The sequence below is a fragment of the Petaurus breviceps genome, unplaced genomic scaffold (assembly GCF_028583685.1).
Source record: "Petaurus breviceps papuanus isolate PSGF00001 unplaced genomic scaffold, PetGlider_PUasm1.0 90734, whole genome shotgun sequence".
NCBI lineage: Eukaryota > Metazoa > Chordata > Mammalia > Diprotodontia > Petauridae > Petaurus > Petaurus breviceps.
The window spans coordinates 14065212-14085203 of NW_027187327.1; the positions used below are offsets into that span (position 1 = coordinate 14065212).

Sequence of the window (19992 nt, forward strand, 5' to 3'; positions counted from 1 at the left end):
TGATATAATATGTGGAATGAAAAATATATATAAAAGTTAAGCCAAAACCTTTATATGTCACTAGCAAAACTATAAAACTACCCCGAAAAATCCTTACTCCAAATATCCAGATATAATAATCATTATTCTGTACAAGAATTTCTACATAACTTTTTTTTATTTTCACTAACAAACAAAAACCACTACAATTCAGAATGGGCTTCTCAGAAGCAATTCATGCTGGGCTGATCTTATGTTTTTGAAGGGGATATTAGAAGGGTTTTCCACAAAAGGCCTACTCTGGTGCCTCATTATGCTGCTGAGTTGATTCATAGCTCCTGAAGGCTTTGTGAGTGGAATGCAAGCAAAGCAGGCTTTGATAATCTGGTAAGGCTTTTAGTATGGTTCCAGTGACAGACCATGTCAGCTTAGGCTAAGCATGGAGGAGCTCCTCATTAGCATGTTGGCTATGAAGTGATAATTTCTTTGGCAATGGCGACTCATGAAACAAATACAAAATACCACCCAGATGCAGCTCCCTTAGAGGGTGATAAGAACGACAAAAGTCATTGTACTATCAAGGAATAGGAATTTCATTGTTCACTAAATGTACATTCTTTATTTAACAAGGGAGCTGATATCCCACTAGAAGAATAGCACTATACCTTCATTGGCATTCTTACTATAAATTAAACCAGAAGATGTAAAAAAAAGAAAAAAAAAACGGATGCAGTAACCTGCAGGTAAACAAAAGGGAAACAGAAGGATGCATGTTGGACATAAGCACTCTCACATGCAACAAGTGAGTAAATGAGCCTCTTCAAAAATATGAATGAGAAGTGTATGTGAGCTGGTCATATAGTAACAGAGGGGAATGATGTATGGACAGACCAATGTTACATTGATATACATGAAATATTTCTGAAAATGGATTCACTTATATTAAGAAATTGAAAAAGTTAAAAAGAATTCACTCATGTTGAGTAGATCTTCTCATGAAATTATGAAAGGGCACAGATGAGCATCACATAGGTCAAGACAATATGAATAGTACATGTTCAGTACCAGAGGAGAGTGGGCCCTGTTGGATGAATCAATTGAAGTATAATAGTAAGTACTGAGAAATCTGCAGAATGGCAAAGAAATAATATGAATATATTTGTGTAAGATATTTGATATTTTAGGAGACAAGATGATAATGTGGATTACATGATCACATAGCTAGCTAAACTTTAGATTAACTGACTAGATCAAAAAGTATTGATTAATCCAGCTTCTCTAGTAAGTTGTCTCAGGGCTCTCTCCTTGGCCAGGCTCTATTCAACATGATTGACAAGGTTAAAAGTAGGGATAATGACATATTCATGAATGACAAAAAGCCAGGAGTGACAACTAATGTTAGATGTCAGTATTTGGATAAAAAAAAATGATCCTGATGAAGCTTGAACAATGGGAAGTCTGAATACAAAAAAGAGGAATTATAACATAGATAAGTGAAAAGTTCTACAATTGGATTAGAAAAATCCATAAACAAATATAGTATGGGAGAGGTATAGCTTTGTTAAAAATAGCCCATGAATTTACATTTACTATAAATTTACTCTCAGTCAATAATATAGCATGGAAAAAAAGTTATGGGATCTCTTAGCATCCAAAGCAAGATTGATTCACTCTACTTTGGTTGGAATACAGAATATTCAATTCAATTCAACTTCAACAAGTGTTTTCTAAGTCCTAAGCTATGTAGTAGGTCCTATCCTGGGAATGGGATACAAAGGCAAAAAAGAAATAGTTCCTGCCCTCAAAGAGCTTCCATTCTGTTAGAGGGTAATACTCATTTTCATAGGTCAGATTCAAAAGTCCAGAGAAATATGAGCAGAATGTTTAAAGACCATGAAACCAGGTCACATAAGAATTGATGAAAAACCTGGGGATATTCAGTCTGGAGTGGAGAAGTCTTGGGAAGGACCATAATAGATATCATCAAATGTTTTGATTGGTTCTTATATGGATAAGCTTTAGTTAAGTAGACCAATTCTTTTGTAGAAGGCAAAATTAGAACTAAATGAGTAGAAGTTACAGGGAGACAGATTTCAAAGCAGTATAAGAAAGAACTCTCTAAGAGACCTATAAAAAAAAAAAAAAAGAACTGCCTCAAGAAAGAGAGAATCGCCCACTACTACAGAGAACTTGAAGTGGTGGCTATCTGGACAGCCCTGAGAGATGTTACAGAAGAGATTCATACATTAGGTAAGGAATGAACTAAATGCCTCCAGGGCCCCTTCTATCATTGACATTCTAGTATGGTATGAAATCTAAACATAAGCTGTGTGAATTAATAAAATTTACTTTTTAAAAATATATTGGTTTTAAAATTATGTTGAGTTATAAATTTTTTAAATTATATTCAAATAATAAGTCATGAATTCATAGACTGTTAAGAGTTCAAAGGGAATAAGATATCCTCCACAATTATTCAAAGGAGAAAACTGAGACCTAGAGAATTTAAATGGCAAGTCTAGATAACTGTTTCCACTCAAATATTATAATATCACAAGATGCTTTTCAAGAGTGGTATTAATATAACCGGATGTAATATGACTTGAAAAAATATTTTCAATCAATTAGAAAGAACTAAATTACTATGCCTAAAATAAGGAAATGTTAATTTTAAATCATGCTAGAATATTTTATTCAGGGTACATTTATGGGAATACAAGAAAAAAGAGGAAATAGGCATTTGTTAAGTACTATATGCTAGGCATTGTGCTAATTAGGTGCTTTACAAATATCTCATTTTAGTCTCAAAATAACTTGGGGAGTAGGTGCTATTATTTATCCCATGTTACAGCTGAGAAAACAGACTGGTATAAATTCAAAGATTTACTACTGGTCACACAGCTAGTAAGTATCTGAGGCTGGATCTGAAATCAGGTCTTGCTGACTCTTTAAGCCCATTGCTCTTGCAAACTATAGCAATACCTTAATGCTGGGCAGTGAAAAAGGAGCTGGCCAATTAGTCAAAATATATGATTTCTACTCCCATTTCTTTGGCCAACCATCTAAGTGAATTTGACCAATTATCTAATCTCTTTACCTTGGATTTCCTATCTATCAAATGTGGACCTAACCAATCTTTTCCAAACTCTACAATTCTATGCGACATTTTGATATTCCCCAAATTTTGAAATTTGGTAATATGTTGTTCTAATGGAGCAATATTCCAGAGAATCCAGATAGCAGATTAAAAAAAAAATCTTTATATACATTTGAAAAGCAGTGGGTGTAATGTTCTATAGTTTCAGAACATCATTCACCATGCACATGATTATCTGTTGGAAAGGACAATTCAGGAAGAACTGGAAAGCATTGTCCAAACCACACCTCTTTGCTTTACTCTTTACTTCCTTTTCTCCCTTCTCATTGGTAACAGTGAAAAATAGTAGCATAAAACGAACAAGATTCCTCCTCTAAAGTTACTTTTTGATATTCTCCCTTGATCTTATGATCTTTGAGGTTTGTATCTGATCCCAAAGGATGAGAAAGAGCTCGATTTCCCTTCCCTTCTGCTTTCTTCCAGGATGTATTTGGAGTAAGACTGAGGGGAAATCATGTTGTCAATTTAAAGAAAAACAAAAAGAAGTTAAATAAGTCAAGGAAGAGACAGTGACTTGAAGAAGTCACCAGAAGAGGAACTAATAAGAGCAGCTAGACTCAAGGTCTAGTAGTTTAAAGCATAAAGGAATGTTGCTTATTGACCTGACTTTGATTAGAATTCAGTCTTTTCCAAAGGTTGTTCAGATTCTTAGGAATTTGGGTAGAACTATACAGCAATATTACCAGTTAGCTATGGTAGCATCCCTCCTTGAACATGCTCTAGGTTGGAAGAGGTGTGAGTGTGATTTTAGATAATTATTTATTCTGTTTAATAGAACTAGTAACTCAGTCTCCCAAGGAGCATTCAATCAAATACAATTCCCAAATACTTTCATTTTCTCCATAGCAGTTTCTAAATAGACTGAAATAAACATGACTGAAAATCTGCACTATCAAAAGTCCTATTTCAGTTCTGGTCCATATTACATAAAGAAATTAATGAAGGAGCTAGTCATGTGAACCTTACATTTCTTATGTTCCTCTGTTTCTAATGTGCTGCTTTGGATAATGAATTGGCCCTCAAATAATCTTTGTAACCATGACTGCATTTTCCACGATACATCATTGAAATAAATTTGAAAACTATGCCTGAATCAACATGCTTTGAATAAAAGAATTAGCATTTACCTATAATTAAACTTTTTTAAGGTTTCCTTTAAAAATTATTAGAATACAAATGCTACTTGCTAAAGATATGACTTCTTTAAAGTTCAAAACAGTATTACTATAGGCATAAACCAATGACAAATTTGAGCTATAATAGCAATATTTTGTCATCAACAAACATCATTATATATACATATATATGTAAACATATATATTAAAAGCCTACTTTTCAAAATCTCTGTATATACATTATGATTCGGTTGTTTGGTATTTTAATATGAAAAGATAGCAAACTACTTTCACAATTACTGCTTATTTACATGAATTTGCCTAAAGCATTCCTAAAATACTTAAGTGTTTCTTTTTCAAATACTGTGCAATTATGGATCCCAGTTACTGAAGGTTGGCCTTGCTTTTCACAAAAGCATTTGTGTTTTGGTGAAATAAAAGGAGGCAATGACTATCAAAAGCATGACACTATTGTAGCAAGTGTGACATTAAAAATATAATTTACAAAACAGTAATTACTCTTTTAAAATAGCAATGAGATGTGTCCCTCCACCCACTATGAATACTGTATTTCTAAGTGGGAAAATTATGGCTTTATTACTGCTATTTTACCTTGGAATATTGCTCGCGATCAAGCTCTTGGCTAGAACCAGACCCTGTTGTCTGCTTATAGCGATGTACTTTCATTTTCATCTGTCTTGTTCGCTCCTCCACTACTAAGCTTGCTGTAAAAACACACAATGGAAGTCCATTAAAAGATGTGGAACACCTTTTAAGAACTGAATGGATTAAGACTTTAATGTTAATGATTTTCCAATTAAATGAAATATAGAAATAACTCACATGACAATAAGCTGGACAACATGCAGAATTTACAACACTATTGAATGTCAGTCTAGAAATGAATGAAATCTGAATTGCACAGGACTGGACACACATGTTAGTAACTTAAGTACCTTAAGTTTTGTCTGAAGGGATATACTCTAAATTCTCATTAAAAATAATTATGTGAAAATTTTAAAGTTTTAAATTTGTTGTTCTATTAATCAAATGTCTATCAGGACATTATAGAGAAAGAGTAAGTCTAGATAATGCCACATCATACAAATATGCATGTGCATATATGAATGAACGCATATACTAGATCATTTGATTTATCTCCAGAAACTGCATCAAGGAAGGAGCATTTACTATTCTGAGACATTCATTATTAAATCATTTATCACAGTATCTATTTGTGACTTGGTCATTTTCTAGTAGTTTGGGTTCGTGCATATACATGCACCAGCTTAAACTATTGCTGCAAATAGGTTCAGTAATGAAAAAAAGTCATTTTTTTTTGTATAGAGCTGGTTATGTCCAAATCAGCTGTATGAAAAATTTAATTTAAAAAAATCTACCTTCCTTTCTTTAAATTACAACATGTATTGAAATGCATTCCTTTTTTAAACCTTTTTTTCCCTTCTGAAGTAGCAAGTCATTGAAATTTTGGGGAAAGGTTGCCCCCTTAAAGATAATAATAACTCTTAAAAATTAATTATAATCATCAACAAGCATACTGACTATAGGAACATACTCCTTTCATTTTTTAAACAAATGAAGGTGCAGGCTTGAAAAATCATGATTATATATTCATTCCACTCTTCTAAAGACTCATGCTTCACTTGTTCAAAATCTATGCATATTTCTGTGATTCAATTTATGCCAATTTTGAGGACTACTTTACCTCTGGGAGAAACGTCTCTGAGATCTTTTTTGAATCCTCTATAGCACCTAGCATATAGCAGGCACTTAAAAAGTACTTGTTGATTTTATTAAGTGACTAGACAGGAAGACTTTTTTTTTTTTAAAGATATCCAGACACTTCAGAATGACAAAGAAGCTTTTATCACATTTGGTTCAACTGACTGCTAAGTTAATCTCATAGCAGCCAACACCCTGGATGAAAATCTGGCTTTAGAGGTAGGACATTCTAAGTTCAAAACCCACCTTTAACATTTACCAGCTGTGTGACCATGGGCAAGCCATTTGACCTCTCTGAGCTTCAGTTTCCTCTTGCATAAAAGGGAGATAATAATGACTATGGTAACTCCCCCACTGGGTGGTTGTGAGGCTCAAATGAGATAATGTATATAAAATGTGCTTTAATACTCTAAGAACTCTATAAATGTCAACTATTATGACCTCAATAATCCTATCAAATTAAGCTTACAATCTATTCAGTGGAAAGATGACCAAATTTCACAGAGTTACAGAATCTGAGAGTTAAAAGAGACCCCAGAGGCCATCTTATCCAACCCATTTATTAAAGGAATTTCTACTATAATATACCCAACATGTGACCATCTAGCCTCTCCTTGTGGGTTGTTTTTTTTTTTTTTGAGTCCTGGATCTTCCTCTTACTATTTGCATGACTTTGGATGAGTCACTTGAATGAATAATAAGCATTCATTAAACATGTACTATGCGCCAAGCACTGTGTTAAGTATTAGAAATAGAAATACAAAAGCAAGACAGCCCCTGCACTCAAAGGGCTTATGATCGAGTAGGAAGAGCTTATATTCTAATACTTAACCTTCCTGGACCTGTTTCCTTATTTGTAAAGTGACTGCTCTACACTAGATAACCCAAGATCCCTTTGTACTCTAAATCTCTGATTTTCTGATACAAATAAGTCCTGGATCTATGATTCTACTGTTATACACTACTCTTAGGTAAGGAAACTGCTATTAAGGCAAGTCAGCAGCTTCTCTGCAATTTAGTCTTACAGAGCTTCCCAGAACATTGAGAAGTCAAGTGACTTGCTCAGGGTCACACAGTCAATATATGTCAGAGTTGGGATTTGAACTCAGGTCTGCCTGACTTTGAGACTGGCTCTCTATACATGATGCCACACTGTCTCTTCTGATCATACCTGCAAATGGCAAGCATTCCATGCCTACCATGTGTGCAGACTCTCATTTGCCATGTGGATAGAGAATTTAATATCAGCACCATCATCATTAAGATGATGGATACTAGAGAACATCCACACTGTCATCATTGTGTCCTTCATTTCATCATTTCATGGATCTTCAGTCCATAGTCAAATAGCAGTAGCACAAGGGTCACTGGTATTTCTACTACCCATTTGTGGAAGTGGAGACTGAAACTCAAAATTAATGTACAGCATAAGAATTTGGTGCCTTGATTAGTTTTGTTAAGAATTAGTATTCAACAAGTACACAAATTTAACAGGCATTAAATGGGAATCTTAACCATGTTTGAGACACTGACTCAATGGGGAAGCTTTAGTAAAGTTTTCAGCCTATTAGCACAGTTGGTAGATTAGGCAAGTTCTCTCTGTCCACCTCATAATACTGATAAGTGGTTAAAGTAATGATTCAAACTTGTTTAAGTTGAATGATGATAAGATGTAGTGAAGTATGATTAAATTCAGTTGTATAATATATTTAATATAGCTAACAATATAAAACACTCAGAACGAAATAACTTTCCTGAAATTTTATAAGCATTGACAATGAAGGATGCAAAGTGTGACTATAGATATTTTGAGGATTCCATTAATGGGTGAGAGGAGAGGGAGAAAAGGTGAACATCATAGCATAGATGAAAAAAGGAAAATGTACAGGTAGTCCATAAACTCTTTTCCCTAAATGAGAGACCATGCCACTTGAGCATTCAGTTAGACATCTATCTGCTCTGGAAAGAGCAGTTAAACGACTTAAAATAGACACTTCCACTTCAATCAAAATAGTTTAAAATGATATCTTGTAAAACTATTTTTCAGAGCCTGATACTATTTTACTATAGAACTTTGAAGACTGCTAAGTCATAGCTCCTAGTTATATACATGAAAAATTACTTGGATGTGATTTCATGTACTTAACTCTTAGCCAAACCCTTCTGATACTGTGTGCTACTGAGTCTCAAGCCAGTTGGACCCTCAATCAGTTAGGGCGAAATAATTCAATTCCACATTCTGAAATTGGTTTTAATTGTAAATTTTTTGGAAATTTGTGTCTAATTCAAATCATTTACTACTCAGGGTTGTTATAAGGATCAAATAACATTACATGTGAAATGTTTCATAAACCTTACGTTGTTATCATTTCATATAATGCCCAACAAAATAATCTTCAAAAGAAAGATTGAACTGACAATAATTCCATTACTTTACATATCCACAATCAGTTTAAAGACTTTCATTGTTATCCTCGCTAAATAAATGGAAAATTATTTATATTAAGTTTGCCATACTACCAAAGAAATGAAGAGACATACTGAATTATTTTAAAAAGACAACATATTTTGCAATCAGAACTAAGATTCTGAAATCAAGACAAGTAGCTGTACTGATACAACAATATAAATACTTATGCTATATGCTTTAAAAAAATTAGGGTTTGGGAAATAGCTATATTGTCTTTAAGAGCAATATAAATGGTATGAATCTAGTCCTGATTTTTGTGAAATTAGAATTCTAGGTTTAATAGCTATGTGACAGACAATATTGGGTTGTAGTATAAAGTTAGCATTTTGGGGAAGGTCTCATGTTAAATTATATATTGTTATTCTGAAGGACCATAGAAATGGCCTTTACCATGAGAAATTTTAGTTTCTTAAGAAAAATGGAAGAGCTTGTCTTACTTGCTATGGCTGATTTTTCTCATTTTCAAAATATTTTACCTTTTTCTCAAAACATTCTAATAAATTCACCCTTTCAGTTGCATATGCAATCTTCAATGATTATCCCTTGTTTACCTCCATTATCTTGCCAATTTTGTATACTTCAATTAATCTCTCAACTCTCTACAGCTTCATTAATCTTATTTAAGACCCTCTGTGGTTATGTAAAAGTGAGAAGCTTCTCCACAGTGTTTGTTTCCATCTTGAAAAGTTCCCACCTGTGTGGTCACTAAAAGCTATGCTTTGGTTATTTTGAAAATTACTATACTTGACACCGTTGACTGGTGATGGAAGCAATATAGTGGCAATTTTGTTTGGATGTACATATCGATATGCTAACTAGTATAATTAACTAAATTGTTTTCCTAGTTGTATACTAATTTAATATGCCCAATAATTTTACAATCATTTTTCATTAGATTCAAACTATTATAATTATTTTCTTATTAGACTGTAATGCCTATCCTTCAAAAGAATGTTGGTGTGAATCATGGACTCAGTAAGTGTAATGGTTTATATATTTTTATTGCTTTACTTCAGTTACACAAATGTATTGACATATTCTCAAATACAGTAATAATAATTTATTGTAGGTTCATGATACTACCTTTAAAATAGAATGATGAAAAAATAATTACAGTATTAAATCTAACTTTGTCTGTGAAAAGGAAAAAATATATTTATTACACTTTGAAAAAGGTCTTATTTTTCAAGGAAAAAGTGAAATATATCAAGTAATCACTTAACATTGAATTATTGAAATAAAAGGTTAGATATTCAATAATAATACAAATATAAATAAAATTATCTCAATGTATAAAATATTCTCTAGGGTTTTTAAATTTTTAGAAGATTAAAATTTGGCTAATTTAATATGTACATATATATTTATATATATGTATACAAATGGGTTTTTTCAAGATTTAGTCTCCAATGAAGACAAAGCAAAAAAAAAATTCCCTAAACTCTAATATTAACCTTACATTTCACAAACTTATCATCTTTAACACAGAATTCCAGTACTATAAATACCATCAATAGCTACCCAATTTGTATAACTTATCATCTCTATCTTATATATTCACCAAAGAAAATCTAACCAATATTCTGAGGGCTCTTCTTCCATTCTCTTCACATTATGCATTTATCCCAATGGAGCACATAGACTAGATGTTGGTTGAACTTTACTCTTACTACATGAAAGATTCCTCATTTTTACTGGTCATTCATTTTTCTAATACCAGCTTTTAGATTCCTTCTCCTAATATTTTCCCAGTGATAATGTTACTGTCTACTGACTCTCAACATGCCCCTAACAGCCATATCAGTCTCCCAAATAACTAGTAGTTTACAAATACGTTTTCAAATATTACAGTTAACTGAAAATCACAATACCTTCATAATTAAACTACCCTGTACTAGACGCATAACTATTAAAATCTACTTTACTTTTCAAAAAAAGAAATATATTTACATTTGAATTATTTGGATTTTAAAAAATACTTCTTGGTACTCAAAGATTATTTGGTATTCTCATGTAAGTTCATTTTTGATACTAACTATGAAAAAATGGCATTCAATGGCATTCATTCTTTTCATAACATTGAAATTCTTATAGAAATACTTAAACAGAATTTTATAATTGTGGCTAAATGGATAGGCTTGAAATAAAGAAAAAGCAATTCAAATTCCGTCTCTGACATAGCATTTGGGTGACTATAGGCAAAACATCCAACTCTCTGTTCCTCTAGGTAACTCTTTGAAACTATGAAATTAGACAAGAATTCCTAATATGCATTACAGTAGGAGGTCCTATGTCACACCAATAAAAAAAAAATAAAGGTCTGGGCTTGCTCTATCTAACTTTTTATCTACCAATCTGATGGAGTTTTATCAACTTTCATTCTCTAAATCTGCTTTTACTATGTTTCTGACAATGAGCAACTTTCTTTTTCAAAGGACCAAGCAATTCATTAAAATGAATTCATAATACACTAATACCAACTTTATTTATTCCTACTTGAATATATGGATATCTCTCTTTGTAAATATTCTTAAATCAGTTCAAATTCATGTTTGGTTAAGAAGTCAATAAAATGTTTCACCACATAGATTTCAACGCTGAGTGAAAGTTCAATGTTGAATACATATATATGCATATATATGAATATCTCTATCTGTACCACTTGTTTGAAAAAAACACACACCACAAGAACAGAATTGATTAATATAATTTAACTACCATTTCCTCTCAAGGCCCTCTTTTAATGACTAGTTATGGTGTTGAAAGCCTATGACATTGGAAAACAAATTCTGGAGAACCTCCAAGCTGAAATAAGTTTTGTGTTTGAGGCTAGCAGCACAGCAGGTATCCATATTTGCCCTAAGGATGTCTAAATAAATTCAGATATCAACATCTCCAGAAGCTTAGCCAAAAAGTGATAGTTCATTTTTGACTGTGCCAATTTATCAAAACAGCCTATTAAAGTATGGAGACATAGAAATATGCTTTAGTGGAGGAAATACCTAAATCTAATGAAAGCAAAGGTATTTAAAAGTTTTAAAGAACATCAAAATGGAATAAATCTTTGCTGAATGAATAAAAGAGTAAATGAATGAAGGAGTAGGCCTTTGAGAATTGTCACTTAATAATTAATAATAACAATAATAGGAGTTAACACTTAAATATCACTTATCATGTGCCAAGCACTGTGATAATAATTTATGATTATTATATCATACGGTCTAACAACCTTGAGAGGTAAGTGCTATTATTATTCCCATTTTACATATGAAGTAACTATGGCAAATAGAGGTTAACTGACTTGCTCAGGATCACACAGCTAACAAGTGTCTGAGCACAGATTTGATTTCAGGTGTTCTTGACTCCAGGCCTGGCACTCTTGCCACAAAACAGGAAGGAGATAAATTTCCTCAAATAATGGCAAAGATAAAATAATAATGTTACCATTTATTTAGAGCTTCAAGATTTTCAAAGTCCTTTACATATGTTATTCCACTAGATCCTATTAGACAGCTAGGTGATTCAGTCCAAAGAATGCTGGATCTGTAGTTAGGAAGAATTAGGCTCACATCTAGCCTCAGACCTAATAGTCTTGTGGCCTTGGACAAGTTACTTAACCTCTGTTTATCTCCTTTTACAAATGTAGAGGATCCAGGTTGTAAATGGATAGAGTTGAACCAGTGGCCTGTGGTGCCTTTTCAAGCTTTGATGCTATGGCACAAATTTGTGAAATATTTTTCTTTTAATGCTAATAAGAATCCCTAGACATGGAGCCTGGAAGATATGAATTTGAATTCTGCCTCAGACACTAGCTGTGCAACACTTGGATAAGTCACATATGCCTTCTTTGATTTCAGTTTCTTCTTTGTAAAAGGACCTTTCGTAATGAAAATGAGAATTTGAAGATCTTCCCTGCCCCTCAATAAGCCTAAGGGAATTTGAAGACCTCCCCTGCCCTTAATAGGTCAAATGTAATCACATGGAGCCCACGGTGGGAGGAGCTTGCTGAAAGGGTGGAAAAGGAAACATGGAACAAGAAGGAACAGGAGAGCACTAGCAGCTGGGGTGAGTGAGAGAGGGGCAATTTTGCTTAAGGAAGCCTGTTTTGTTTTGAAGGCCTGAAAGAGGGAAGGTTTGGAGATGTTAGTGCTCGCTGCATTGGTTATGTGTGCCAACTTCTTGGTTGCTATGATGGATTTGTCTTTCTGGTGTTGGGATTCAGCTTTCTGGTGTTTGAATAAATGTTTTGAGTTCTATGTGGAGAGTCTGTTACATTTTGTGATTCAGAACTACACCAGCATATTCACAGCTGCTGTGAGTGCTGTAAATATTGCATGTCAGATCTAAATCTATGACACTATGATCCAATGGCCATGTAAGTTGAATCTTTACAGGCTGAAGGAAACTAGGAACTATGGAGTTGAAATGAGTCAAGGGGACTAGAACTAAGGTCTCCTGATTCTCAAATTGCCAGCTTTGTATCTACAATGTAAGCCAGTATATAGTAAATAATAGTTGCATGGATTATCCTGTTCATTTGTTGTAGCATTTAAGAGGGAGGTAATCCAGAATGGCTATTTGATCTATCTAGATAACTCCCTGTAGAATAATCTCCCTCCACGGAGGCACCTTTTTATAGTTTCTACAGTTTATTGCCTGGCACATTGAGGTTAAACCTTACCCAGGGTCACATAGACAGTATTTATTAGAAGTGGGATTTCAACAATTTGAAGGCCAACTCTTTATTTGTTACATTGCTGTTTTTGTTGTTGAGTTATTTCACTTGTCTCTGACTCTTTGTGACCCCATTTAGGGTTTTCTTGGCAAAGACATTGGGGTCGTTTGTCATTTCCCTCTCCACTTATTCATTATAGCAATTTTATTATCATCACAATCTGCATGGCCAGAGACAATTAAACATAATAAATGATGAAAAAAAAGAAATATGTAGAGATTAAGCAGGATTCAAAAATTAGAAATGAGTATGGAACTGAAATAGCAGGCTGTCATTTTCAAAATAGGGGCAAAAGTTATAGATTGAAAACCCTCCAAAAGGAATCAGAAAGCAATAGAAATATTTATATAATATGAATTTGAAAATATCCTATTATCATGTCCATGAACAGAAATATGCAGTTGAGTATGACCATATTTTCTTTTTTCCCAATGGGAGTGCACAGTTTTCAAATACATTGATGACTAAAATTTATGATTTGGATCTTCCCATTTGTAGAACAAATGGAAAATTGTAGTCAATAATTCTCCTCACTCATTTATTATTGTTTCACTTGACAAATCTATTCTTCTATAATAAATGACCAAAAAGAAGAAATCATTAGGTAAAAGGAATTTATTACAGACATCTTCCACAATGTCATAGTCTTCAGGTTACTTTTTCCATAAAAAGGGATTTAATTAACATGCCCCCTTTTAAAGTTGTCTAGATGATTCAAAGACCATCATATCAACAAATGCTCTTCATTACAACTTTCTAAAGTAATATGCTTATATACTCTAACATGTATACATGCATGTGAAAACATACACAAATACATATACACACATAGATAGGGCTTAAAAATGATTTGACATTGTAGAAATGTCAATGTTTATTTCCTTGAAAAAGATATTTAAATTTGCAAGAGCATAAAATAATTTTAAGTTCTTTCCATTATGTGGATGAATATTTACTTTGAACCAGAAACTGAAATAAATGCCAAAAGTAATAAACCTCTCTTACCAGGAAAGCATAAAAAATGTATTATGTTTACTAGAGATGCTCAATTCTTTTCTAGACTCTAAAAGACCCAAATTTAATTTAATGAATTTTTTAAATTGGAAGATTTTTACCTTGTAAGATATCTCATTTAGTCTCATACATTCACATAATAATCCTAGAATTTCAAATTATATATCTGCAGTTTGTCTTAACTAATGACTTTATTACACCTGTCTTGCTAAGCTGCTTAAATCAATTCCTGCAATTCCTAAACAAGGACATTAACTTCTCAAGAGTTGAAAACACCTTAAAAACATATGAGCAGCAATGAAAATAGCAGATGATACAGTCAGGTTGTTTAAGAATAACTGGAGCATTCATGGGTAACTGAGCTGTGTAAAAGGCAGCCTTCTGGGATGGTGCTATGCCATCTTTTTATGACACTACTGTGTTCCATTCATATCTGGACCATTAACAAGAGAGAGTACGTGAAGAGCATCAGAACAGAGTTGTTTTTGTCTATCATAACTGACTCTTTTGAAGGTAGGGAAATAGAAGTAAGTAATCAATTGGTTTTGATCTTAATTGCTTCCTCTGTAACTATTCTTCCAGGGCACTAGCATTTTTTTTTCTTTGCTCAGGCATTTAGGACATTGTGCTTGTAGATATACTATGGGAAAAATGGGGTTTTTTTGGTTTCCCCTTAAAAATCAACTTTAGAACCTTTCTACCCTGGATTGTGCTGGAGCCAGCTGGTTTAAGAGAGCCAGTTGATTGTTGAAAATGTTCATGTTAAACTTAAAAAAGGGGTCTAATGTACATTTTTTCAGAGAGCTGGTTGTTAAAACATTGGCTAGAAAACCCCTGCCTGCTTCTATTCCTAAATTCTGTTAATTTCTGAATAAATTATTCTTCTTAAATCCTTCTCCACTTCCAACAGAAAGGGAGACCATGTGGCCAATATTGATATTCACAGAGACAGCAAAAAATATCAGCTTTTAAGGGCTATTTCACCCATGCTGAAAAAGAGACAACTGGCTAATCAACAAACTCAGAAACTACTCTCCGAGGATGTAAAACTCCTATAAGTTTTGAAGATTTGCTAGATGTAGATTTTTGGGAAGTAGATATCTTTGAGTGTATCAAAGGACTCTCAGTGTGGAAATTCCTTTCACTAATGCAAATGACAGATCAGTTCATTCATTGGCAACTTAGAGTTGCACGTCATAGAAAACTCTTCCTGTCTCCAATTTTCTCTACCTCACATCATGCAGTTTTTCTATCACACACACACACTTCTCAGAAATCATATTGTATGTGTGTATATATATATATATACATATATATATATTTAGAGGCAACATGGCTTAATAAGGAAATAGTCTTAGAGTCAGAAAGACCTTCTTGTTAAATTCTCATCTCTGATAACAACTATTTGTGTCATCCAGAGCAAGTTACTTAATGACCCAGTGGCTCAGGAAACTCCCAAAGATTAAAAGCTGCAGAGAAACTGCTGATCTAAAGTGAGTAAATGGAGCTGCTTTATCTGCAATTCCCTATAATGATAAATAATGGCTCAATTTACTCTGGATCTCATTGACTGGACAATAGTTCTCTGCCAAAGCACCACTTAATGGTTACTTTTTGGAACCTCTTGGCTCAGAGTGAATATAAATAGTAACTGTTTCTCTTTTGGCCAGCAATCCAGAGGATTTTCCCCTCACAGTTTGATTTTTTTTCATTAGAAAGGTTATCCCTTGACTCACTTCTTAAAGAGGCCTAATCCCTGAATGTGTGTTGCCTCCCTCAAAGTGAGTACCTGAAAAGAACTTAGTTTAAAAAGGCCAAGGTCTTCCACTCTGTCCTGGACCATTTCTAGTCATCCTGATCTGTATCTGGCCACTGGACCCAGATGGCTCTGGATGAAAAAGTAAGTCTGGTGAGCACAGGCATCCCTCACAATCCAGTTCAATAGCAAGTCATGTCATCATCTCCCTGATGTCATGATACTCTTTGAGGATGAAGGACAAACCACACAAAATCACAAACAAAAGCTAGAATTTTTATGGCATTTAAAGGTTTGAAAAGTGCATTACAAATATCTCATTTTGTCCTCACAGCAACTCTATAAATGAGTTTATTATCCCCATTTTACAGATTAGGAAATTAAGACAGAGGTTAAGTAACTTTCTCAGGGATACATAGATAGTGAATGTCCAAGGCAGGGTTTAAATTCATGTCTTTCTTACACAAGGTCCAATGTGATACGTATCTGTATCAATGAAACAACAGTTCCAGATCAAAAATAAACAACAAAAAACCCTTCTAAATAATTCTATTTAAATTAGAAGAACTTGTAAAGAAGGAGAGAGGGATCCCATGGCATCAAATGGTTTTCAGGGAATTTCTTTATCTTCTGAGTCCCCAAAAGTTTCAGTGAAAACTTAGTTGATAAATATATCAATGTTGTGATGACAAACAAGACAGAGACTATATTCAACCATCCCTAAACACATCCATGCAAGTACCCTATCATCAGCCTCACACAATAAATGAGGAAATCCAGTCCAAGAAATTTAAGCAACTTCTGCTAAATCTGGATAAGCCCTCAACAGAAAAAGAAAGAGCCTTGTGTCCCTGTTCTTTTTTTCCCCTCACAAGTCAACTATTTAGATAGGAGTCAACTCAAAATTCTTCCAGTTAACAAATCCTTATTTATTAACCATTATTTCCAAAGCATACTCCAGTTAACAGACATTTCAGATAAAGTCAGGTACTATAATCTGTCGATTTGACACAATGCACCCTCCATGATGAGACTAAGGTCACTGCACATAAGCCAGCATGAATTCATTATCTATGCATAACTGCAATGTGATTACAGTTAGCATAGTAATAGTGAGTATGCTGAAGCATTCAGCTAACAATGAGATGGTCCAAGGGGACTATTTGAGGGAAACACTTTTCAGTTTGTTGACATGAATTTAATGTCATTAACTGATCATATGCCTATTTGCATATGTTCTAAGTGAAATTGCTAGCCCTTAATGAAAGGAAGACCAGCTAATCTGCTAAAATGTCACTTACTGAAATAAGCTGCACTTTTATGTTGAGTAGGCCTAGAACTCTCCTTACAAAGCAGGCTGGGTTTGATTATAATTCTTACAACTTATTCTTTCTCAAAGTTAAAACATACAAACAACCCTGTCTTAATTCTGTTTCTTTTGAGAGCACTAACATCCTTCCAGTCATTCTCATTAATAGCCTCATTGTCACCCTAGCTTGCCATTCTCCTTAAATATCAATTGCCAAATCTTATCATGTCTCAACTCAAAAACATCTTTGACATCATTCCCCTTCTCTCTATTTATATGGCTACTACCCTAATTCAGGTCCTCATCATGTTTCATCTGGACTATTGCAATTGCCTCCTATTTAGTCTTTCTGACCCAAAGTCTTTTTTTTTTCCTCCAGTCTAGCTTCTACACAACTACCAATTAGATTTTCCAGAGTTCAGATTTGACCATGTCTCTACTGTACTTAAATTCAGTTGGTTCCCTATCGCCTCTAGATCAAATTTATTACTATTATTTTTTGCTTTTTGGAGGGCAATTGGGGTTAAGTGACTTGCCCTAGGTCACAAGGATGGTTTTTGTGTTAAGTGGCTGAGGCCGTATTTGAACTCCGGTCCTCCTGACACCAGGCCTGGTGCCCTATTCACTGCGCTGCCTAGACGCCCCCCTCTAGATCAAATATAAACTATTTGTCATTTAATATTCTTCATAACACTGACCCACCTACTTTTTCAGTTTTTTTACACTACTCCCCTTCCTAAATTCTATGGTTCAGCCGACCAAGCTTTCTTCCTTCATATTATGTGTTATTTCACTGTCTTTTGAATGGAACTGAGATATATTGCCTCCTCTCCTCTACCTCCCCTCCCAAAATGCCCCCTTTCCTTCAGAATTCAACTTAAACACCATCTTCTAAATGAAACCTTTCCTGATGACCTCTTCTGCCTACGTCCCCAGCCAACAAGCTATTTTCCATTTTTGTTATGTATGCTTTCACGTCCATATTGTCTCCCTGATAGAATGGAAGCTCCTTGAGGAGAGGGAGTATTATGTTTTTGATTCCTCAGTGCTTAGTACCTGACACATAGTAGGTATTTAATAAATACTTGTTGATTGATCATTCTTTCTCAAGTGGTCTTTTTTTTTTTTGACCACGTGAAGTTTAATTGTCTCTATATATCCGATTATAACACAATATACACTGTACTATACCTAGCCCAGCACAACATCCCATAAATGAAACTGATTCTTTTAATAAGCTTCTATAAGTCTAGGACTGATTTTGTTTAAAAAAATGATTTCGATATGATTTTAAAAATTAACACTTTCTTGGGTAGTTATTTCTATTCACTTTCACCCTTAAGTCACAATGAAAGTCATCTGTAAAACAGTTTCTGATTCTACTTTGCACTTCTTCACAGCAATTTGAAGCATTCCCACAATTACATTGGTAGGCTTTACCCAGTTTTTCAGGGAATATAATACAAGAGTTGCAAAGGATAAAAAATAAATTATTTTTAACTGATGACTTTTAAGAACTCCTACCTATCAGAACATTTTGGTCTTTCACAGCCTTGTTGTTGTTATGCTATAGGCTGCTAAAAGGGAAACAGAGATATGAACATTGTTAATTCCTCCTCCCACTTTCCCATCTCCAGCAGATGACAGACATCATTCATATACGTTGGATATATTTCACCAAATGGAACAAAATATTCTGGAGCAAGGTCCCTATTACAATTTGCAGTGAGAATATTGTAAATTGAGTAGCAGTGACCATTACAAGGGAGTCCTTTGTGGCCTTCCTCCAAAGCATAAGTATAGGATTTATTACCATAGCAAGGCTGAAGTGGGTATTCTAGGCAATAGCTTTATGAATTAACTGTCTCTCTAAGAAATGCTGAGCAATTTGAAAACCAGAATTATGACTTCGGAGACATGCTTTACTGTATAGTATGCACTGGCCACAAAGGACCATTAGTCCATAATCTTGACTATAAATGGAATCCATCAGTCTAAAACAACCAGGAAGCCTTCTCTATGCTCAGTACAGCATAGCAGGGATATTATCTCTATTGTAGGAATTTCAGGCTAAACAATACTTTTCTTGCTCCAAGTCAATTTGGACCTCAAAACTGACTCATGAGGTCATAGTGTTTATGGTTCAAAGGAGCTTAAAGATTTAGTGTAACCCCTTCATTTCAGAGTAATGAAAACTGAGGCCCATAGAGGTGAATTAATTTGCCCAACACTATATACAAGGTATTTAAATATCCCTTGTCCTTTAACTTAAAATTCAGTCTTCTTTTTCCTGCACCACATTGCCTTGCTTACCTTTTTTTTTTTTTATCACATTTCCCATTGTAAACTTCGGTTAGTAGGTAATAGATTTATCAGGCAGCTTGATTTTGTTGCTCTAAACTTAGAGCATTATTTTTTTTAAACTGCTTTGTGGAATTCTGAAGTCAACTATTAAATTCTCACATTTCTCTAGTAAAGTTTATTGATTAACTATAATTAAAGGACTCTATACCTTTTAGTTGCATTGGGCCTCACTTTAATCCTTCTGAACCCAAAGGACGTGTGTTCCTTCCATGTAGCCATGTAGCATATACTTTAATGGCAAAAGCAGAATGCACAGAAAGCAGTGCAAAACCATGAGAATAAAAAGAACACATGTCATCTAGTGATACATTTGAAACCAGGATGATAAGAAGTATGGTGTAACAAAATTT

At 33.9% G+C, this 19992-nt stretch overlaps 1 protein-coding gene across 10 annotated transcripts in view; it reads right to left on the reverse strand.

Moving 5' to 3' along the window:
• RIMS1 (regulating synaptic membrane exocytosis 1) overlaps positions 1 to 19992 on the reverse strand; it is a 412074-nt gene that overhangs the window by 134957 nt on the left and 257125 nt on the right. For 6 of the 10 annotated variants that reach the window (XM_069067036.1, XM_069067035.1, XM_069067033.1 and 3 more), the window contains one exon: positions 4864 to 4976. The exons of the other annotated variants lie outside the window; for them this stretch is intronic. In XM_069067036.1, the coding sequence (XP_068923137.1) occupies positions 4864 to 4976 (113 nt within the window). The remainder of the gene's footprint in view (positions 1 to 4863; positions 4977 to 19992) is intronic. 10 annotated transcript variants of the gene reach the window in all.